This window comes from Nuphar pumila, chromosome 9, assembly GCF_984573655.1.
Source record: "Nuphar pumila chromosome 9, dmNupPumi1.hap1.1, whole genome shotgun sequence".
Lineage (NCBI taxonomy): Eukaryota > Viridiplantae > Streptophyta > Magnoliopsida > Nymphaeales > Nymphaeaceae > Nuphar > Nuphar pumila.
In genome coordinates this window covers 58614877-58634094 of record NC_143257.1, presented here as the reverse complement: position 1 = coordinate 58634094, position 19218 = coordinate 58614877, and the positions used below count along the sequence as shown (strand labels likewise).

Below are 19218 nucleotides of genomic sequence, written 5' to 3'. Positions count from 1 at the left end.
AGCAAGTCCCATCACTAGGTGTTAGAGGCTGTAAGATATAAAAACATAGGTGTCAGAATCAAAGATTCTGCGTACAAATCTCTCTAATCAAACAAATAAGCATAAAGAATACATAAAGGATTTATGCAAAAATTTAAAGGGATACTATTAGAATAATTGTACATTATCTAGTAAGCAGTAAGAATATTCATCATGCAACAAGATGCAATATCATGCAATTAATTTTATACGACACGTAAATGAGCAAATAAATATGCATGATCTAATGTATAACAAGAAAATACATGATGTCAGTGCACATGCATGAATAATTTATTATCTTTAATCAAGTTCTCTTTCATATGCATGTCTCTATTATGATGCACACACATTTAAGTTTCACTTTTTATTATTGCTATTACCCGCAGATACTCAAACAGGTAAGAATTCTCGAGGTCAAGTAGGGTTCTCAGGGTAACTTAGCAAATAAGTTAGTATTTTATTACTAGGTTCCAAACTTAGCCCTCGATTGATATCAGGAAACAACACCATCCATCGTAACATCAGAAATCAACATCTAATGTCAGGACATCAGGAAAATCAGCATCTATAAGTGCTACTTTTTTTGGTATACCAAAACAACAACGGTGTCTACACACCACCCCCAAGCAAAGTGGCGGAAACTCCCTAAAACTGTGGCCAGGAGAAGAACCTCAATATCGGGTTCAGGAGCAACAATAAAGTACACGGAGTTTTAGTAACCTCACGGTTTCCCAAAACTGCAATGCCCAAGATTTCCACACTATAGAAGGGACATCAAGAAAACGTAGATTATACTGTTTTTTAATTTCCTTAATCTTTTTATTAATTAATTTATTTTAATTTGTAATTCAACATGCAAAATTAACAACACAAGTTCACAAATCAACATGCGCAACTCTTCACGGGACTACAGCCCGTGACAACATAAAATAATGCAATTAGAACAACAATATCACATTTGATTTTTACAATGCACAGAACAACTAAAACAAAGCGCAACACATGCTCAAGGCTCACACGGCCCACGATGATCCATTTTGATCATCGATGCATTCTTATGCAAAAATCATGAATAACATGCCACTATGCATTACTTTCGAATACTTCTCAACGCACATTCATATATGCAAATTTTAAAGATGTGCATGAAACAACAATATTCGTATGCATGTGCATGAGTTCACACATTCATGTTAAATGCATGCTTTCATTAAATACACATTGATGTCAAATGCATGCTTTAATTCATGGATTATTTCAATTTAATATGTGAACATTCATGCAACTATGTACATGCAAAACATATCCCTTACATGTATGCACATGCACAGGAAAATAACTTTGTAATAATACCATGGACATGCCTAACATAATAAGTCTAAGCATGTGAAAAATATCACTCTTTTGCATGCATAAAACCAAATTTAATTCAAAACACGAATCTGGAAATTTACATGCATAATTGACTTATTATATATATATATATATATATAGGGTCAAAAATGAAAATTTACATGCATAATTGACTTACATGCAAATTTAATTCAAAGCTCGAGATTCCCCCCTTTCATATATATATATATGGTAAAAAATGGACTTGGTTAGAGTTGACCGAGTCCATTTTGGACAGATATGACTCTGACTGAGTCTATTTTGGACAGATATGACCCTGGGTGTGGTTGACCGCACCCATGGTCATTTTGACAGCATCGGGTGCTGCACCCGCATCACGTCGCGTCGACGCGGGTGCGGTACTCTGTTGGGGGAATCCCTGTGACACGTTTTGTTACACCATCTAGGGTGCAACTTACATATCATCATGTTCTCTCCACCCGGATATGTACCATTGTGCTATCCTGTAATGTTTAAACAATATTCATAACTGGACTGACAATAAAATGTTTAAGTGCTAAACATCAAGAATATTCTTTGGTTCAGTAATCGCAAACATGTAATTACACAGTCAAGAACAATAATTTAGTGCCTCATGTGAACAACCCATACAAACTCTTCAACCCATGTATGATGAATCGGTTGTCGTGCAAATTTCAACCACTCAATATGCAGTCCCAACACATTGAAACTCCACAAATTGGCACTACTTATAGCTTATGCTTTTGATCAAACACTTGTCATGCATGCTACATTCCATATAATTCTAGGTTAAATAATGTATTAATACAATGAAGTAATCCAACAGACAACCCACCAATTGCTCACACATTATTACACTAATATCCCTTGGCAATAAAATAAGTCAAATCACCACAACCCTATGCCACATGGATACTCCATTTTGGCTCCTGCTTTGTATCCCCTTATATAGTAGTTATATTGGAAACTTCATAGAAGTGGTTGTATCTGATGCAACACATCCGGGATATTAGCGAGGAGCAGAAGACGCATGACCCCATGTCAAAATTGCTCATTTTGGGTTGAGGGGTATTTTGGTCATTTCATATCATTTAGTTTTCTGAGATTTTTGCTTCATCTATCTCAGAAAATTCATTTTGTAACATTGTTTTATTTTTTTAGGTGCCAGATTCTACAGATCTGAATAGGTCTAGTGCTCGTTAGGATCTATTTGTGGCACTAGAGGGTGTAAGGGGTAAAAGGGTAGTTTTCTATTTTGTTCCAGCAATGGATCCGAATATTGGATCCAATTTTATCTTGAATTTCGGAGGTCCAATCCATCTAACTTGGAGCCCTCCTATTGGCCAACTCTTTTAGAGTGCCATTGGCCAAAGTGTGAGGTGACAACTTAAGGGGCCATTCAAAATTCAGCCATATCACCACCCTCCCATTGGTGGCCTCTTGAGGTGCCACCCACTTTAAGCCTCTTATCAATGTTAGTGGTTTCCATTGGTCAAGATTGAGGTGCAATGAGACAAGAGGATTGAAATCTTGTTCTCTCGTTGGCCTCTTGAAAGGTCACCTCCCAAAAGCCTGATGAGATGCCATGCTACAATGTCTCCCACATATAAAACTTTTCCAGCAAAAAAGGTGGGGGGTCTTTTGGCTATTTTGAAGAAAATTTCGGAAAAGAAAGAATCATGGAAATGGGAAGAGTTCCCTTCAGAAGGTTGACTACTTTGGAGGAACCCTAGTTATGGTTTGTGTGAAGAAAACCCTAACCGTCCTAGGGTGTTCTTGCTTGAACTTGTTCGTGTTTGAACTTGTTGGTGGCGGCCATTTTGGTGGAACACCATTGCTAGAGTAAATCTCCATTGTTGCTGACGTGAGATTGACAAGATCGTGTTCGTGGTCTTGCTGGTAGTGAGACGCTTGCTGGTTCGAGATTGGTAACCATTGGAAGGCTACGTCTCCTTCCTTGTCAACTTGTGGATCATTGATCGTGTTGCTGTTTGGCCAACTCCTCCTCCTTCAGTTTGGCTAGAAACTTGTGTTGTTGATCTTGTGTTTGAACAATTGTGAACGGTGGTTTTGTTTCGGATTGCTAGATTGTTGATTTATATTGAAAATGTTGGATTTGATTGGTGTTTTTCGAAAGTTCATTTTGTGAAAGTTGTTTCGAATATTATCGCATGTTTAGTAGATGTTGATCCATCCGAAGTTGGGTTTAAGGAGGAAGGGATCAGTTTCATTGGAGAACTGGATTAAAAGTGTTTTCTCTTCATGTTGGACTTAAACATGTAACTAAAATTGGATAAATTAAGTTTTGGTTTGTTTAAGGTTTTATTTGTTCTCGGTTTGGATTTTTCCTTCTGTCCCAGTCTCAGTAAACGAATCATATCTCCCTTGATATTGGTCAGTTTACAGAGTTTTTAGACTCGTTGGAAAGCTGTTGAACAACTCGATAACTTTCATGTTTTGACCATCATGTGATTCGATCTTCTCTGTTTTTGAAAATAGACTTGAACTTATGCTTCAGTTTTATGTGTGCTTGCTTTCTAGAGTTCTGACTTAGCTTGACCCGCCTGTCGTATTTTAGGCATAACTCTATCGTTTGTGATTGAAAAATTGCGTGGTTTGTTTCGTTAGAAAGCTGTCGATTTCTCGACAATCTGCATGTTCCGGCTGTTCTCTGTTTTCAGCGTTATCGCTGTCGAAAATGGCTCGAAACAAGGACAGCCACTCGGGTGACTGTGTTGTCCTTTGTCAGTCCGTCTCATTGATTAATTGATATATGGACCATCCGAAATAAAAAAATTTTGATTTTTGTTTTGTTGGAAAGATAACTAATTTGTCTAAAACTTTTGTTTTTGGACCAGTTGCAAATTCAGTCCATACTGTCTCAGAAACTGGTCCTGAACAGTCTATTGCTTGTCTGCCCTGGTACCATTTCCCAGTGGAATTTTCTGTCCCAGTGTTTTATCGACATCTCTGCAACTAGAGATCTGTTTTAGGTGATTTATGATCCGTTGGAAAGATCTTTTTGTCACGCATCTTTCTCGTGTTGGGCGTTTTCCCTGATTCTGAGTTCTTCTGGGCTAAAATCTAGTAGAAACATTATCTGTCTGTGAGCAATTCCAGTTTTCAAAAGAAGCTTCCGCATTTTAGTAGATTTAGGGTGTCTGTTGTGGACCGACCCCGCTGTAGGTTTGCACCAATATCCCTGTATCTGCTGCTGTATCTATGCGCCATAACATCCGAGCATCAAATGCAGGTGCAGCTAGTTCTAGCATCTTCAAAACAACAATGAAACGCCCAAAGCTCAAGTGAAATCCTCCAAAAATCAGTTTTCTCAACTTTGTCTGTCAAAAAAGACCCTAGATGAACCATAGAGTCCTTCAAGTTCCAACTGCCCATAGATCTTCAAATTACAAATCAGGTGAATACCCTGATAGGAAAATAGAAAATCTTGAAATTCAACTTTCTCCTGTCTCAGGAAACATGAAACTTCTCCCAAAACTCTTGTTTTTTCGATATTCTTTCAACAATAGAAAACCAAAATTTGAGAACCCATTCTTGTGTTAAAATGTACTCCATATATATATATTACATCAATACCCGATAGGGGTATTTTTCTAATTTCACATAGTTTTAGAAAACAACTATTTTTATTTTTTTGTTAAAATGTAATTTCTTTTTCATTTTTTGTATTTTTTAGGAACCAAAAGGGGCTCCAACCATAGAGTCGTTGGAGCCCCCAACAGTCACAAATGTGACTGTTGGGGGCTCCCAACGACTCCATGGGAGCCCCCTTTTGGGCTCTTCTTTTGAGGCCCTTGGCCTTCCTTTTCCTTCCACTCCCTCTTGTATAAATAGGGGTGAACCCCTTATATGTATGCATTATTGAGAGCTCTCTCTCTTTTCAATAAGAGGCTTTTTATATTGTTTCCTTCTTAGAGGCTTGTGTTTGTATTGTCCCTTAGTGGACTTGTGATATTATTTCTTTTATTCATTGTTGTAAGTACTTATAAACACTCTTTATATTTCCGCAATATCTCATTACATGGTATCAGAGCCACTCGATTCTTGAAAGAAAAGTGTGGTAAGTATATTTCATATTTTGTGTATCTCTTCTCTTCTCACTTCTTGGAAACATCATGGAGGCAAAGATCGACCTATCCTTCGAGCTCAATGGAAAGAATTACATGATGTGGGCATCGACAATGGAAAACAACTTCAAAGGAAATAAACTTTGGGGTTTTGTCATGGGTACCATTTCGGAACCTAAACTTATGCTCACAAAGAACGGAGGTAAAAAAAAAGCTCTTGAAGGAGATGCTCGCCTCAAGGCCATTGAAAATCATCAAAAAGAAGTGGAAGATTGAAAAAGCAATCACGCAAAAATCCTTGCGTGGTTTATGAACAATGTTGAACTCAAGGTATGTGGTAATATAGTTAGATTTCGCCGGGCCAATGAGGCTTGGTTTTTTATGAAGGTTATGTATACCTAAAAGGATCTTGCAAGAGCGTATTTTTTTCAAAAAAGATTAGAACCACCAAACAAGATGATTCTAGCATTTAAGACTATTATAGTGCCTTAAACCCACTATGAGATGAATTGGCTCTTTTAGAGCCAAAATGGGTTGCTATGGAAGATGTTGAATTGAGACAAAAACAAATGGAACAAGAACGATTGTTTCAATTTCTTTTTGGGCTACGTCCCGAATTTGAGCAAGTGAGATCCTCACTTCATAGATCTATTTTTCCTCCAATTGAGGATGTCATTGCCGAAATCACTCAGGAGGAGACAAGGCTTGGTATGAGTAAACATGTTGATAAAGTGCTTGTCGTATCCAAACCCGGCAACAATGTAAGAACCTGTAAACCTCCTTACTTTGGGAAACAAGGAAACTATAATGGAGAAAGAAAAATGATTGTTTGTCATCATTGCTATGAGTCGGGTCACATCAAACCCGCTTGCCCAAAGCTTAATAGAACTTTCAAGCCTAAGGTGACCTCTCTTGAAGAAACTACTACCAAAGAAGATGAAGGCAAGAATGGTGACCTCAAAGAAACTCTTGAGCAAATTTCTATGACTCTTCAACAAATTCTTAAAGCTTCTTCCTCCACATCGGGTGCGGCTATTGCTTCTACATCATCACCCTGTACGTATTCTTGGATCCTTGACTCCGGAGCCTCTTTTCATATGACCCCCATGAAAATCCACTTGTTGATGTTTTCACCAATTCAAAGGGTTCTTGTGTCTCTACGGCCGATAAAACATTTTAAAAAATTTCAAGTATTGGCTCTTTTAAAGATTCTCAAAATTTTTGTGTTCCAAAAGTAAGAGTTGTTTCCAAACTAAATTTAAATCTCTTTTCTGTCTCCCAAATTGCTGACCATGGATGTGAAATATCTTTCTCATCTAATGGTTGCTTTGTGTAGGATCTCCGGTCCGGGAAGCGTATTGGGCAAGGCCGTAGGAAGAGAGACCTCTACTATATGGATCATCTAGACCTTCCTACAAATTATTTTTGTTCTTATGTCCAAGAAAAAAATATGGAAACTTGACATAAATGACTTGGTCATCCAAGTTATTCCAAAATGTACCTTTTTTCCTTTGGAAACAAATTTTATAAGGAAAAAGAAATTAATTGCAAAGATTGTATTTTTGGAAAAATGAAGTCTATTCCGTTCCAACTAGAACTTTTCTTTCTTCAAGACCATTTGAATTGGTGCATTCGGATGTCTGGGGCCTTCTCCGGTCATGTCTAAAGGGGGCTATTCTTATTATGTTACTTTTATTGATGACTTTACTCGGTATGTTTGGATTTATTTTCTTCGTCATAAGTCGGAAGTATTTACTTTCTTTAAAGATTTTCATAGAAAAATCCAAAATCATTCCAAAATAACATATCTACTTTGAGAACTGATTCCGGTGGTGAATATTTATCTCATGAATTTCAAAACTATTTAACTCAAAATGGAATTTGTCATAAAAAAACCATGTCCTAGAACCCCTCAACAAAATGGCCTAGCGGAAAGCAAACATAAGCACATTGTAGAAACTGCTAGAACATTACTTGTCTCTAGAAATATTCCAAAGAAGTTTTGGGCCGAAGCCGTTTTAACCGCAACTTATCTAATCCATAGAATGCCTTCTTCTAAGTTAAAAAATGCTTCTCCCCATGAAAAACTCTTTAAATTTTTACCTGATTTCAATCATCTTCGTATTTTTGGTTGTAAATGCTTTGTTCTATTGCATAAGAGAGATAAGTTGTCTCCAAAAGCAATTGAATGTGTTTTTCTAGGATATGGTGAAAATAAAAAAGGGTATAGATGTTATGATTTTAAAAATGATAAACTTTATGTTTCAAAAGATGTAACATTTCTAGAAGATGAGAATGGTTTTGATAAAATAGAAGAAACAAATGAAATTGATTGCATATTTTTATATGATCTTATTGATGACATACAAAATGATTCTCTTGAAAGCATAGAAGATACATGTGAGGTGTCCAACCTTGATATAATACCCTCAAATGATAATGATGTAAATATGAATGTATACTCAAGAAGAAATCAAGAAAACCCTATTAGTGCCTTCGAAAAATACTCCCAAATTTCTGAGTCTACAGAGGAACCACAAATTAGACATTCTTCTAGAATATCAATACCACCAAATAGGTTTGTATCCTATGATTCTTTAACACCCAACTATCGAGCATGTTTAATAACCCTACATTCTTATTTTGAACCTGCTCACTATAATCAAGCTAAATCTATACCACATTGGGTTGAAGCAATACAAGTTGAACTAGATGCACTAAAAAAGGCTAATACTTGGGAAATAGTTAATCTACCCCCACAAAAAAGATCTATTGGGTGTCACTGGGTTTTCAAAGTTAAAACTAAAAGCGATGGATCTTTAGAACGATATAAAGCTAGGTTAGTCGCTAAGGGATACTCACAAGAATATGGAATTGATTATGAAGAAACATTCGCTCCCGTAGCTTGAATGACTAGTGTCAGGACCATGGTTGCCAGTTGAGCAAGCGGGAGCGGGAAGCGATACGGGAAGCGGGAGCGGGAGCGGGAGCGGGAAGCGAGGCACTTTCAAAATTTCAGGAAGCGGGGAAGCGTGGGACCACTTAGGAGCGATTCGGGAAGTGTCTCGGAAGCGACCTAGGAAGCGTCTCGGAAGCGAGGGGGAAGCGAAAAAAATAAAAATAAAAAATAAAAAATACAAAAAATTGAAAAAAAACAGGGGAAGCGAGGGGGAAGCGTGGGGGAAGCGAGGGGAAGCGTGATGGGAAGCGCGCTTCCCATTAAAGGGAAGCGCGTCCCCCATTAAAGGGAAACGCGTCCCCCATTAAAGGGAAACGCGCTTCCCAAAAAAGGGGGACACTTCCCCCCACACTTCGGAAGCGCGAGGTTTCGCACTTCCGAAGCGCGCTTCGGGGAAGCGCGCTTCCCCTTTTAGCTAGGCGCTTCCGGTAACCCTGGTCAGGACTTTAATATCTGTCGCATCAACAAAAAAATGACCTATTTATCAACTTGATGTAAAAAATACTTTTTTAAATGGAAGTTTAAATGAAGAAGTTTACATGGATCCACCACCTGGAATTAATATTGAGCAAAGTCAAACTCTTCGACTTTTAAAAGCGTTGTATGACCTTAAATAAGCCCCTAAGGCTTGGTATGATATGTAAAACCCACATTAAAAAAAAAAATTTATCGGACCTAGGTCGGGTCGGGACCCGACCCAGGCCCGCCCTCGTTGGGGTTTTAAAACCCGACGCAGGGTGAGGGCAAAGCCCTCCCCTGTGCGTCGCTCCACCCTTTCGGTAGGATAAGGAAACCCCTTGAGGGTTTTCCCCGGATCTCGCCCCTCCCCGAGCTCTTTAAGAGCGTTGCGGGAGGAGGATCGGTGCACCGCCCCCCTTCTTGTTCCCTATGGGCGACACCCTCGCCTGCAACCCCGCCGTCTCCTCTCGTCCCCCCCCCCCCCCCCCCCCCCCCCTTTGCTGTCGCCGGCGAGCAAAGCCGCCAGCCACCTCGCCTTCTCTCCTTCCTCTGTGGCCACCAGCGACCGTTGCCGCCGGCGACCTCAACTCCCCCGCTTTGACATCCTCGTCGGCACCTCCTCTTCGGCAGCCCCAGGTAAGCCCTCCCACCTCTTCTTCTACCTTCTCCTCTCCCGACAGCCGCAGGCAGGGGCCAAAGGCCCCTGCGTCTCTCTCTCTCTCTCTGCTTACCTTCCGGCAGGGGCCATCGGCCCCTGCTCCTCTTCTTTTAAAACCTAGCAGGGGCCGATGGCCCCTGCCATTTCTTTTTCTCAAGCTCGACAGGGGCCTTTGGCCCCTGCCCCCCTTCCTTTTTTTTTAAAGACCAGCAGGGGCCGATGGCCCCTGCCCTTTTTCTCCATGAACGACAGGGGCCATTGGCTCCTGCCTCCTCTTTGAAAGCCGCAGGGGGCCTTTGGCCCCTGCGCTCCCTCTCTCTGCTCATTTTTCCAGCAGGGGCCATCGGCCCCTGCCATTTCTCTTTCTGGTAGGGGCCGATGGCCCCTGCCCTTCCTTTAAAGCCAGCAGGAGCCTACGACTCCTGCCTCCCTTTTCGGAAACCCAGCAGGGGCCGATGGCCCCTGCCCCTCTCTTAGTCGTCGAGCAGGGGCTGATGGCCCCTGCCCTTCTTTAAATATCCGGCAGGGGCCGATAGCCCCTGCACTTGTTTCCTTTTGGCGGCATGGGTCATTGGACCCTACCCCGCTCTGTTTCTAGTCGGCAGGAACCGTTGACCCCTGCCTTGTTTTGCAGAGAAGCCGAGACCCCAGTCCTTTGTTGCCGTTTTCCCTATTCATTTAAATGATACTAATAACGTACCTTTGCAGCTTACGCAACAGGCCTCGTTCGTGCTCCGCGGCCTGACCCTCGTATTATCTACACCCGTAGACGCACGCAACTGCACGACTTTCCGAGGTAGGGTAAAGCCGCACAAAGGGCAATAAATGAACCTATTTAAGTTGAAATAATTAAGATGCCCGTGCTAGACATGCTTAGAGTTATATTGCTTCTACATTGCGTATTTTCTTGTTTGCATGCTCATGGGTCGAGGTACAATTTCATTCTTCGATCATTATTTTGCATAGTTGCTTATGAGTTTTAGGTGTGGTTTCATACTTCGTGCAATACCTATGCTCTTGTTTGCTTCCATACGATTTTGCCTGCACATTTCCTTTGAGTGAGTTACGTCTTCGAGTCTCATGTATTACTTATGACCTTATGTGTTTGCCTATGTAAGTGGCCAAGGTATGGTTTTGGTACCTCGTGTATTACTTATGTGCTTTTCCCTCGATGTGCGGCATCACAAGTCGAGAGTTGCTTGTCATGTTATAACCTGCATATGCTTACATTTATGGTAAATATGTACTTACATAAATGTAGTCTTGTGCATATCCTGTTATCACTTGTTTTCAAAACACTAGAAGTTGTGCTTGTGCATTGCAGTTCTGTAAAAGCGAGTTTTCTTCTGCCAACCCAGTGCTCTTCAAAATGCACAGCTTTGGCAAAGTTAAGTTTTAAGACTCGCAGGATTGCGAAGTCACATTTGGGCCTTCCCAAGTCCACACTTGGGAGAAATGTTTTATAACCTCGATTCAAGTTGCGGCTCAATTTGAATAACTCCGATTGGGGGCAGGAGCCTGTGATCGAGTGAGGTTCTGTCGAAGGACCCATTCTTCATTTATTAAACTTAGTGTCGCGTGTCGTGCGAATCATGTCGATATTAAGATAAATTTCGGATGCAAGATTGATAGTGTTGTGCCTTGTGTGAATGACTTAATGAGGCATTGTGGCTTTTAAGGATGAATCGTGCCAAATGAGTACTCCTATATTCTTTGGATCGTTATGAAGTTGTGTGTTGGGTGTTCCTTTTGAGAAGCCTACGCACCCCCTCCCCTTTTGGTGTAGCGTACTTTTAGTCATGCACGACGTGTTAAGTACTTTGTTGATCGGAAGAGAGATCCGAGACAACCACATATCATGAAATATGCAAAATATTGTTGAAATGAATTTAAGACTTACCACCAAATTGTGTTGTGTTACTTCTTATGCATATAATATCTGTTGGGGTTTCTTTGGTGAAACCATATCCCTTTTATCGTAGTCGTACTTTTGACAAGTGCGTCCGTACTTTTTGACAAGTACGTCTTCTTACGTTTCGATGATTGGATGAGTAGGTTGTGGCAACCTTGATGAGTGCAAATAACAAAATGCTGAGATCACCTAAATAAGTGATGATTTCCGCCTTCACCGGCAAGATACTCGAGTTGGGTCGAAAGACCAGAGTATGTAGAATGGGTCTTCAGTTAACTACCCCTGATGTACTCATTCGAACCGCTGACTCCTGTCAGGAGAGAGGACGGGAATGTACAAAAACTTCGATGGACAAGCTATTAAAGGCAGTTACGAGCAAAAAACTCGGCTTCCCCGGTCATCAGAGTTAGGGGAAGGGGACTACCATAATTATCCTAGGTGGTAGCTCTCCATGTTCGGGATGCATCCATTGTCTATGCTGCTTTGGGGATTTCTCTCTTGGTCACTGACCGTCCCCTTAGGTGCGGATTCAGTCAGCTATCCGGGTTATCATAAAATACATAGCATAATAAACCCCCGGATTAGTCTAGGCTGTTTCTAGAGTCGTGCCTTGTGCGTACCCACTTGGCCAGTTAATATCGAAACATAATTTAAATCCGATCACACAATTTGTTGAGTTATGCACGTATGAAAGCTATAGCATGCAACAGGTTTCAATACTTATGAAATTGTGTGTGTGGTTGATGTAGCATTGTATTTTGCTTGCTTATGCAGTGCTTTGCTTATAATAATTAGCCTACTTGTGCCAGTGAAATGCTTGTAATAGTTTTAGCATTTTGCTCATGATAGTTACTCTATGAATCTGTTGAAATTAAATTGCTATATAATTGCCTGTCTACTTGACATATTAAATTATTTTGCTTAACTATGTTCTATATCGTCCTGTATGTGCACCTACCAGTTTTTAGTGAAACTGACCCATTTTATGGGCAAGAAATGGATAGGTAATACAGTCTGCGATGACACGATGGCGTGATGAGATCAAGATAAAGCTCTTTCCCTGACGTTTCGCTCCTGAGGACATGTTGGTAGATTTGGTATAAAGTGTATTTCAAAATTTCTCTTTTTATTAAACCTTGAGTTACTAAAACTGTTTTAGTAAACTTCTTCTTGGTTTCAACAAACAAATTCTCAATCATTGAAATTGCATTTTAAAACCATTTGATTTCAATAGTTGTGCGGAATTCGGTAAAGGAAAGTTTACGCTTTAATGCGCTCAAGGTCCATTGACTTGTTGTTTTAAAAATATTATTTTCCGCTGAAGTACTATTTAGACTCTGATAATTGTATGATTTCAAAGCTTTCTAAACTATTCTAAAAGTTACAAGTCCTAGATTTTTGGGGCGTTACATGATCGTTTCATTGATATCATGATAAAATTAGGATTTCACTCTTGTTATACTGACACTGCTCTTTTTGTTAAAAATGCAGGTACTTATATTGTTATGTTGTTACTTTATGTTGATGATATGATTATCACTGGAAATGATCAAAATAATATTGTTGATGCTAAAAATATGTTAAAAAATAATTTTGATGTCTTATTTACGTTTTCTTAGATACTTTCTTGGAATTGAAGTTGCATATTTTTCTCAAGGATATATTTTATCACAGATGAAGCTTGCTGTAGATATATGTTCTAAGTCTGACATTTCAGATGAAAAAAAAATAGAAACTCTCGAGGTTATTAATGCCAAATTACGGTTGGAGGATGGGGTTCTTCTGGAAGATCTCACACCCTACAGACAACTCATTGGGTCTCTCACCTACTTAACGATCACCAGACCAGATATCACCCATGCGGTTCACTGAGTTAGTCAATTTCAGCATGCTCCTACAACTGTGCACATGAGTACTGTTCTCCGGATCATTCGTTATATTCGGAACACCATCAATAAAGGGCTATTTCTATCCTCCTCTTCTTCCTTGAATCTTCTTGCTTATACTGATGCAAAATGGGCAGATAATTTTAATGATCGAGTCTCAACTACTGGTTTTTGGGTCTTTCTAAGAGAATCTTTGATTGCCTGGCGATGCAAGAAGCAACAGAAAATTTCACTATCATCTACTGAAGCTGAGTATCGGGCTATGGCAACCACAACAATGTTGAATGGCTTTGCAGTCTGCTTAAAGACATGTGAGTTGATATTACCGAAGCTTCAAAGCTATGTTGCGACAACAAGAGTGCCATCTATATTGCAAGCAATCATACCTTCCATGAGCGTACCAAACATATCGAAATAGATTGCCACTATGTTCGCGATGAATACTTACGAGGAACAATTGCTTTACCGTATGTCACTTCAGAATATCAGTTGACATATTTCTTTACTAAGGCCCTTTCGGCTCCCCGCTTCATGTTTTTCCTTGGCAAACTTTTCGTCATTTTCCCATAAAGTTTGAGGGGGGTGTTAAAATGTATTTCATATATATATATATATATATATATATATATATATATTACATCAATACCCGATAGGGGTATTTTTGTAATTTCGCATAGTTTTTTTTTTAGAAAACAACTATTTTTATTTTTTTGTTAAAATGTAATTTCTTTTTTCTTTTTCATTTTTTGTATTTTTTAGGAACCAAAAGGGGCTCCAACCATAGAGTCGTTGGAGCCCTCAACGGTCACAAATGTGACCGTTGGGGGCTCCCAACGACTCCATGGGAGCCCCCTTTTGGGCTCTTCTTTTGAGGCCCTTGGCCTTCCTTTTCCTTCCACTCCCTCTTGTATAAATAAGGGTGAATCCCTTGTATGTATGCATTCTTGAAAGCTCTCTCTTTTCAATAAGAGCCTTTTTATATTGTTGCCTTCTTAAAGGCTTGTGTTTTTATTGTCCCTTGGTGGATTTGTGATATTGTTTCTTTTATTCATTGTTGTAAGTACTTATAAGCACTCTTTATATTTCCGCAATATCTTATTACATCTTTTTCCCAGTTCTTTGAGAAGCCAGCTCTTCACTTTGACACTGTAGAGGTCTAGCCTACGGTCCCTCTTCCTCCATTCATTTAATCGAGTAACAAGCTCCCTTCTATCACTTCTTTAAGCTCTGTACTATCTTAAGAAAGAGAGAGAGAACAAAGAAATTTAAATACTTCACCTTTTTGTGCATGTGCTATGTATACAACTCACATCGTAACATGTATAAAGAAGAATAACAAAAAAAAAACAAAATAGCTTCCTGACTGTATACATATTGCTAGAGAGAGAAAGAGAATAAAAAGATAAAAATACTTTTTATAGATAGAAAAGCAAAAGAATGTCTCTATCATAGTCACCTGTATTGTTAAAGGCAATTTCTTGGGGAGGGTATTTCTCGGAGAAATTTTCAAAAGCTGATAAATCTCGGGAATATCTTGGGTGTTTAAAAATTTTAAAAAAATATAAATAACAACAAAAAAGCTAAGAAAATAATAAGTTTTGCATTATTTTTCTTCCAAAAATATAAAAAAACATGTTTTAAAGCTTTTAAAATATAAAAGAAACAAAAAATAGGAAATGCAAACTTGAAATAAATAAAAAGAGTTTTTCCCAAAAATATCGCGATACTTTGTCTTTTAGCAGTATTTTGAAAATATTGTGAGATATTACCTTTAATATCAGATACCTTAAAATATCAGTATTTCTCACAATATTTTCGGTGACAGTGGTCTCTATATGTCATATTACTTTTGCACAACTATAGACTCAAGTGGTCCTCTGTTGTATGATAAATGGCACTGTGCTTCAGCAGTTTGTTCCCATTTATCTCAATTTGATTGGTTTGCATTTGTTAGTTCTATATATTTCAGAAGAATAACCACATAGAAGTGAACTCGGAGAAAAAGAGAAGTCGATAAAGAACAATGGGATTACTACCTTAAGCTGACATAGCATGCAATCTCCATGAAAAGGATTGAACAGCTAAAACAGTGACATTGTATGAGCACACATGATCATCTGATGTAGGCCTAGAATATTAAGGTTGATTTGTTTATCATTGAATTGACAAAAGTGGATAAGAGAACATATAACAAAGAATACATAATAAAATGGAAGGGAATTAACACTTAATGCTGTATGCTAATAAATTCCAAAATAAAATAGACATATTCAAAGAGAAAAGTGCAACATGTCCATATAATCAGGTGATATGATTTTCAAATTGCAGCCACCCTGACAATTTATAATTGTATGTTTTTTTATCCACACAAATTTTTTTGTGCAATAAAGTTAAATGGCTTGGGATGAGAAAACATATTTACTATGTTTTACATTAAACAGGATTATGTTATGTAGCGAAGGCTGCAATCTAAATTTCAAAGAGAATTTAGTGAAGACAAAAAAAAATAGTTATGTTTTTTTTTAAGACAAGTGGTTATGTTTTTTACTGAGTGCATTTGGCTAATTTATGGGAGTTGTTTTCTTTCTTAATTTTACTGATTGCTCATTATTTGTTCTTATTGTTTATTTTTTCATTACACTTCATGAGCGTTATCACATACATTTCTACAGGTTAAGCTTTGTCGGGAGAAATCCACGGGGAATATATATGCCATGAAAAAGTTGAAGAAGTCAGAGATGCTTAGTAAGGGACAGGTGATCTGATGCCATTACATTCTACTTAAGGCATGCATTCAATGTTTTTTTAATGATCTGTAATTGGATTCTCCATCGGTCTCATTATTATTCTCTTCTTGTGGAGAAGAAACCATTATTTATATATTAAGAGAGAGGAAAGATTATTTATTTCAGTGGAAGTACAAGCGCCTTCCATTCTTAAAATATTCTAGAATGCCAGTCCTGTCTTTTCTTGAGCGAATTCCTAAGTTTTTAGTAATCTGCTTTGCTGTTTACTACCACAGGGTCCAAAAATAATGAGGATATGCGATGGGAATTTAACCAATTTCATTCCTAATGACAAAATAATAGGTAAACAGAAAAAAGAAATGATACAAAAAATTCTTAATCCAAGAAACATTGTCTTTGTAAGTAGTTAATGAAATGTTTTGGAGCCACACACATAAGTATGCATAACCCCACTACCTGTATGAAGTGTACATCCCTGCTCAGTCCGTAGGTGAGAGTTTTATATAAGTAAAAAACAATAAAACAGAATTTGCGAGGACCAACCTTATTTAGGCATTCTGTAAAGCCATTTTTCATGGTGATTCCAGCATGGCTGCTGGAGACCTCACGAAAGTAGCTTGTAAAGAAAGTACGTGATAAACAATAACATGATAAAATTGAGGTAGGTTTATTTAATCATGTTATCATTCATTGTGTTGGCTTACAGGATATAGCCTTCTGATTCACCTGAGCATAAAATGTGATGTTCTTGAGATTTTTTTAATTCAAATTTGTTTATTCGCTGTTGATATCTTTTGTGTATCATAAATTGCTAATAGAATCAAAATTCATGTTAATATCTGTGGCTATTGAGTATTGATCCTCATCATTTGGCATGTAAGTACCATAGTTTCTTTTAGTTGATAATTGGCCTTTAAGTTGCTGGCCGTATGTTACAGTTTCTTTTTAAGAAAACTGTGATGGACTGATCGTTGATATCACAAGAATAACCTGGAGTACTTGATGCCTTAAATTGATTTTGAAATATGCCAAGGGTCCAATATAGTTCACATAGTTTTTATTTTTTCTCATTGTAACTTGTGTCTATATCTTTTAAATATTTAGCCTTGAAAAGCTTAAAAGTTATTCATGCCTACCTGTTTAAGCCTGTTGCGGTGCTTTACTGAACTTGCATTCATATGATTTACCTGATATATCCATAATGTTTTTTGTTCACTGTAGAAGGTAGAAGTGATGCACCGAAACCTAGGTGGAGAGAGAGAGGAAGAGAGAGAGAGAGAGAGAGAGAGAGAGAGAGAGAGAGAGAGAGACGGCTGCGCAATAAGAAAACGCGTTAAGTTATTATTAGGGCTACTCTCTATGTTAAATAGAGAGAGGCCAAAAAGAATAAATTACATCTAAGTCCATCATTAAATTAAAATTTCAAATAACCTCTAATCTAAGAAGATTTAAACTTAAAACCACCTAATCTCAACACTCCCCCTCAAGCTGGAGCATAGATATCAATCATGCTCAGCTTGTCACAACATTTTGAGAAATTTGGTCTAGCAAGAGGTTTTGTAAACATATCTGCAACTTGGTCTTCCGACTTTAGATATTTGGTAGTGATATGACCAGCTTGAACCATATCCCTTACATAGTGGCAATCAACCTCAATGTGCTTTGTTCTCTCATGAAATACAGGATTGTTCGCTATATGTTGCAGCTTTGTTATCGCACATCATGGTTATGGGAGAGAAAACCTTCACCTGAAGATCATGAAGAACAGTACGAACCCACATCAATTCAGCAGCTGTTTGGGCCATAGCCCGATATTCTGATTCTGCACTCGACCTAGAAACCACATTTTGTTTCTTACTTCTCCAAGAAATCAAGTTGTCTCCCATAAACACACAGAATCTTGTGGTAGATTTTCTATCCACTACAGATCCTGCATAGTCAGCATCAGAATAGGCCACTATCTCTAGAGTTTCACCTTTCCTGAACAATAACCCCTTTCCAGGAGAAGATTTTAGATATCTGAGAATCATAATAGCTGCATTCCAATGTACCTCAATTGGTTTGTCCATAAACTGGCTAACTTTGCTTACTGCTAAAGCAATATCCGGCCTGGTCACAATTACATACAGTAGCTTCCCTACTAGGGAGCGATAGCTTTTGCTATCAACCGGTTTTGACCCTTCTTCAAACAACTGAACTTTATGGTCCATGGGAATATTTGCTGGTTTAGCTCCCAACATTCCTGTTTCCTTTAATAAGTCAAGCACATACTTCCGTTGAGACAAAACCATCTCTTCACGGCTCCTGGCAACTTCTATACCCAGAAAATAGCTGAGTGAACCAAGGTCTTTTATAACAAAGTGTTTTTGAAGATGAGCCTTTGTGGCTTCAATAGCTTTCACATCATCTCCTGTAAGAATGATGTCATCCACATATACCACCATAACAACTATGCCAGAGCTAGTTTTCTTTATAAATAGTGTATGATCAGTTGCTGACCTATTAAAGCCAAAGTGTGACATCACTTCAAACAACTTTTGAAACCATGCACGAGGACTTTGTTTCAAGCCATAAATCGTCTTTCTCAATCTACACACCTTCTAATACTCCCCGTCAACCTCGAATCCTGAAGGTTGTTGCATGTAAACGGTCTCAGATAGATCCCCATATAGAAATGCATTTTTCACATCTAATTGGTACAAGCTCCAACAATGCTGAACAACTACTGAGAGAACAAGATGAATGATACCTGTTATCATCGCAAAATTTTACTTTTGCAAGTCAAACTGACCTTTGAAAAAGATTTTCAAAATAACTTGCCTCCGTTTTAAAATGCAGGATAATTCCAAAGAATGAGACTCGCCTGTCGGTACGAGGTTCAACCGTTCCTGGCGCCTTTATCAGGGGTACTCAAACCAAGGATCAAAAGTGTGCTTAGGTTTGCTTAACTTGTCTCAATCGTGTTCTATTTCCTAAATGCACAAATAATCAGGTATGTGCTATGAATTTTCTGAAAAATGCAGATTTGAAAACATGATGTTTGCTTTGAATATTTGAAATACTTGGAAAATTCTTGGAAAAGATGTCACTTGGAAAATCGTGAATCATGGTGAA

The 19218-nt window shown here is 38.4% G+C and overlaps 1 protein-coding gene across 5 annotated transcripts in view; it reads left to right on the top strand.

The window, feature by feature from the left end:
- LOC149828603 (uncharacterized) overlaps window positions 1-19218 on the top strand; it is a 207472-nt gene that overhangs the window by 21964 nt on the left and 166290 nt on the right. For all 5 annotated transcript variants that reach the window (XM_090017653.1, XM_090017651.1, XM_090017652.1 and 2 more), the window contains exon 3: window positions 16030-16113. In XM_090017653.1, coding sequence (XP_089873779.1) covers window positions 16030-16113 — 84 coding nt within the window. The remainder of the gene's footprint in view (window positions 1-16029; window positions 16114-19218) is intronic.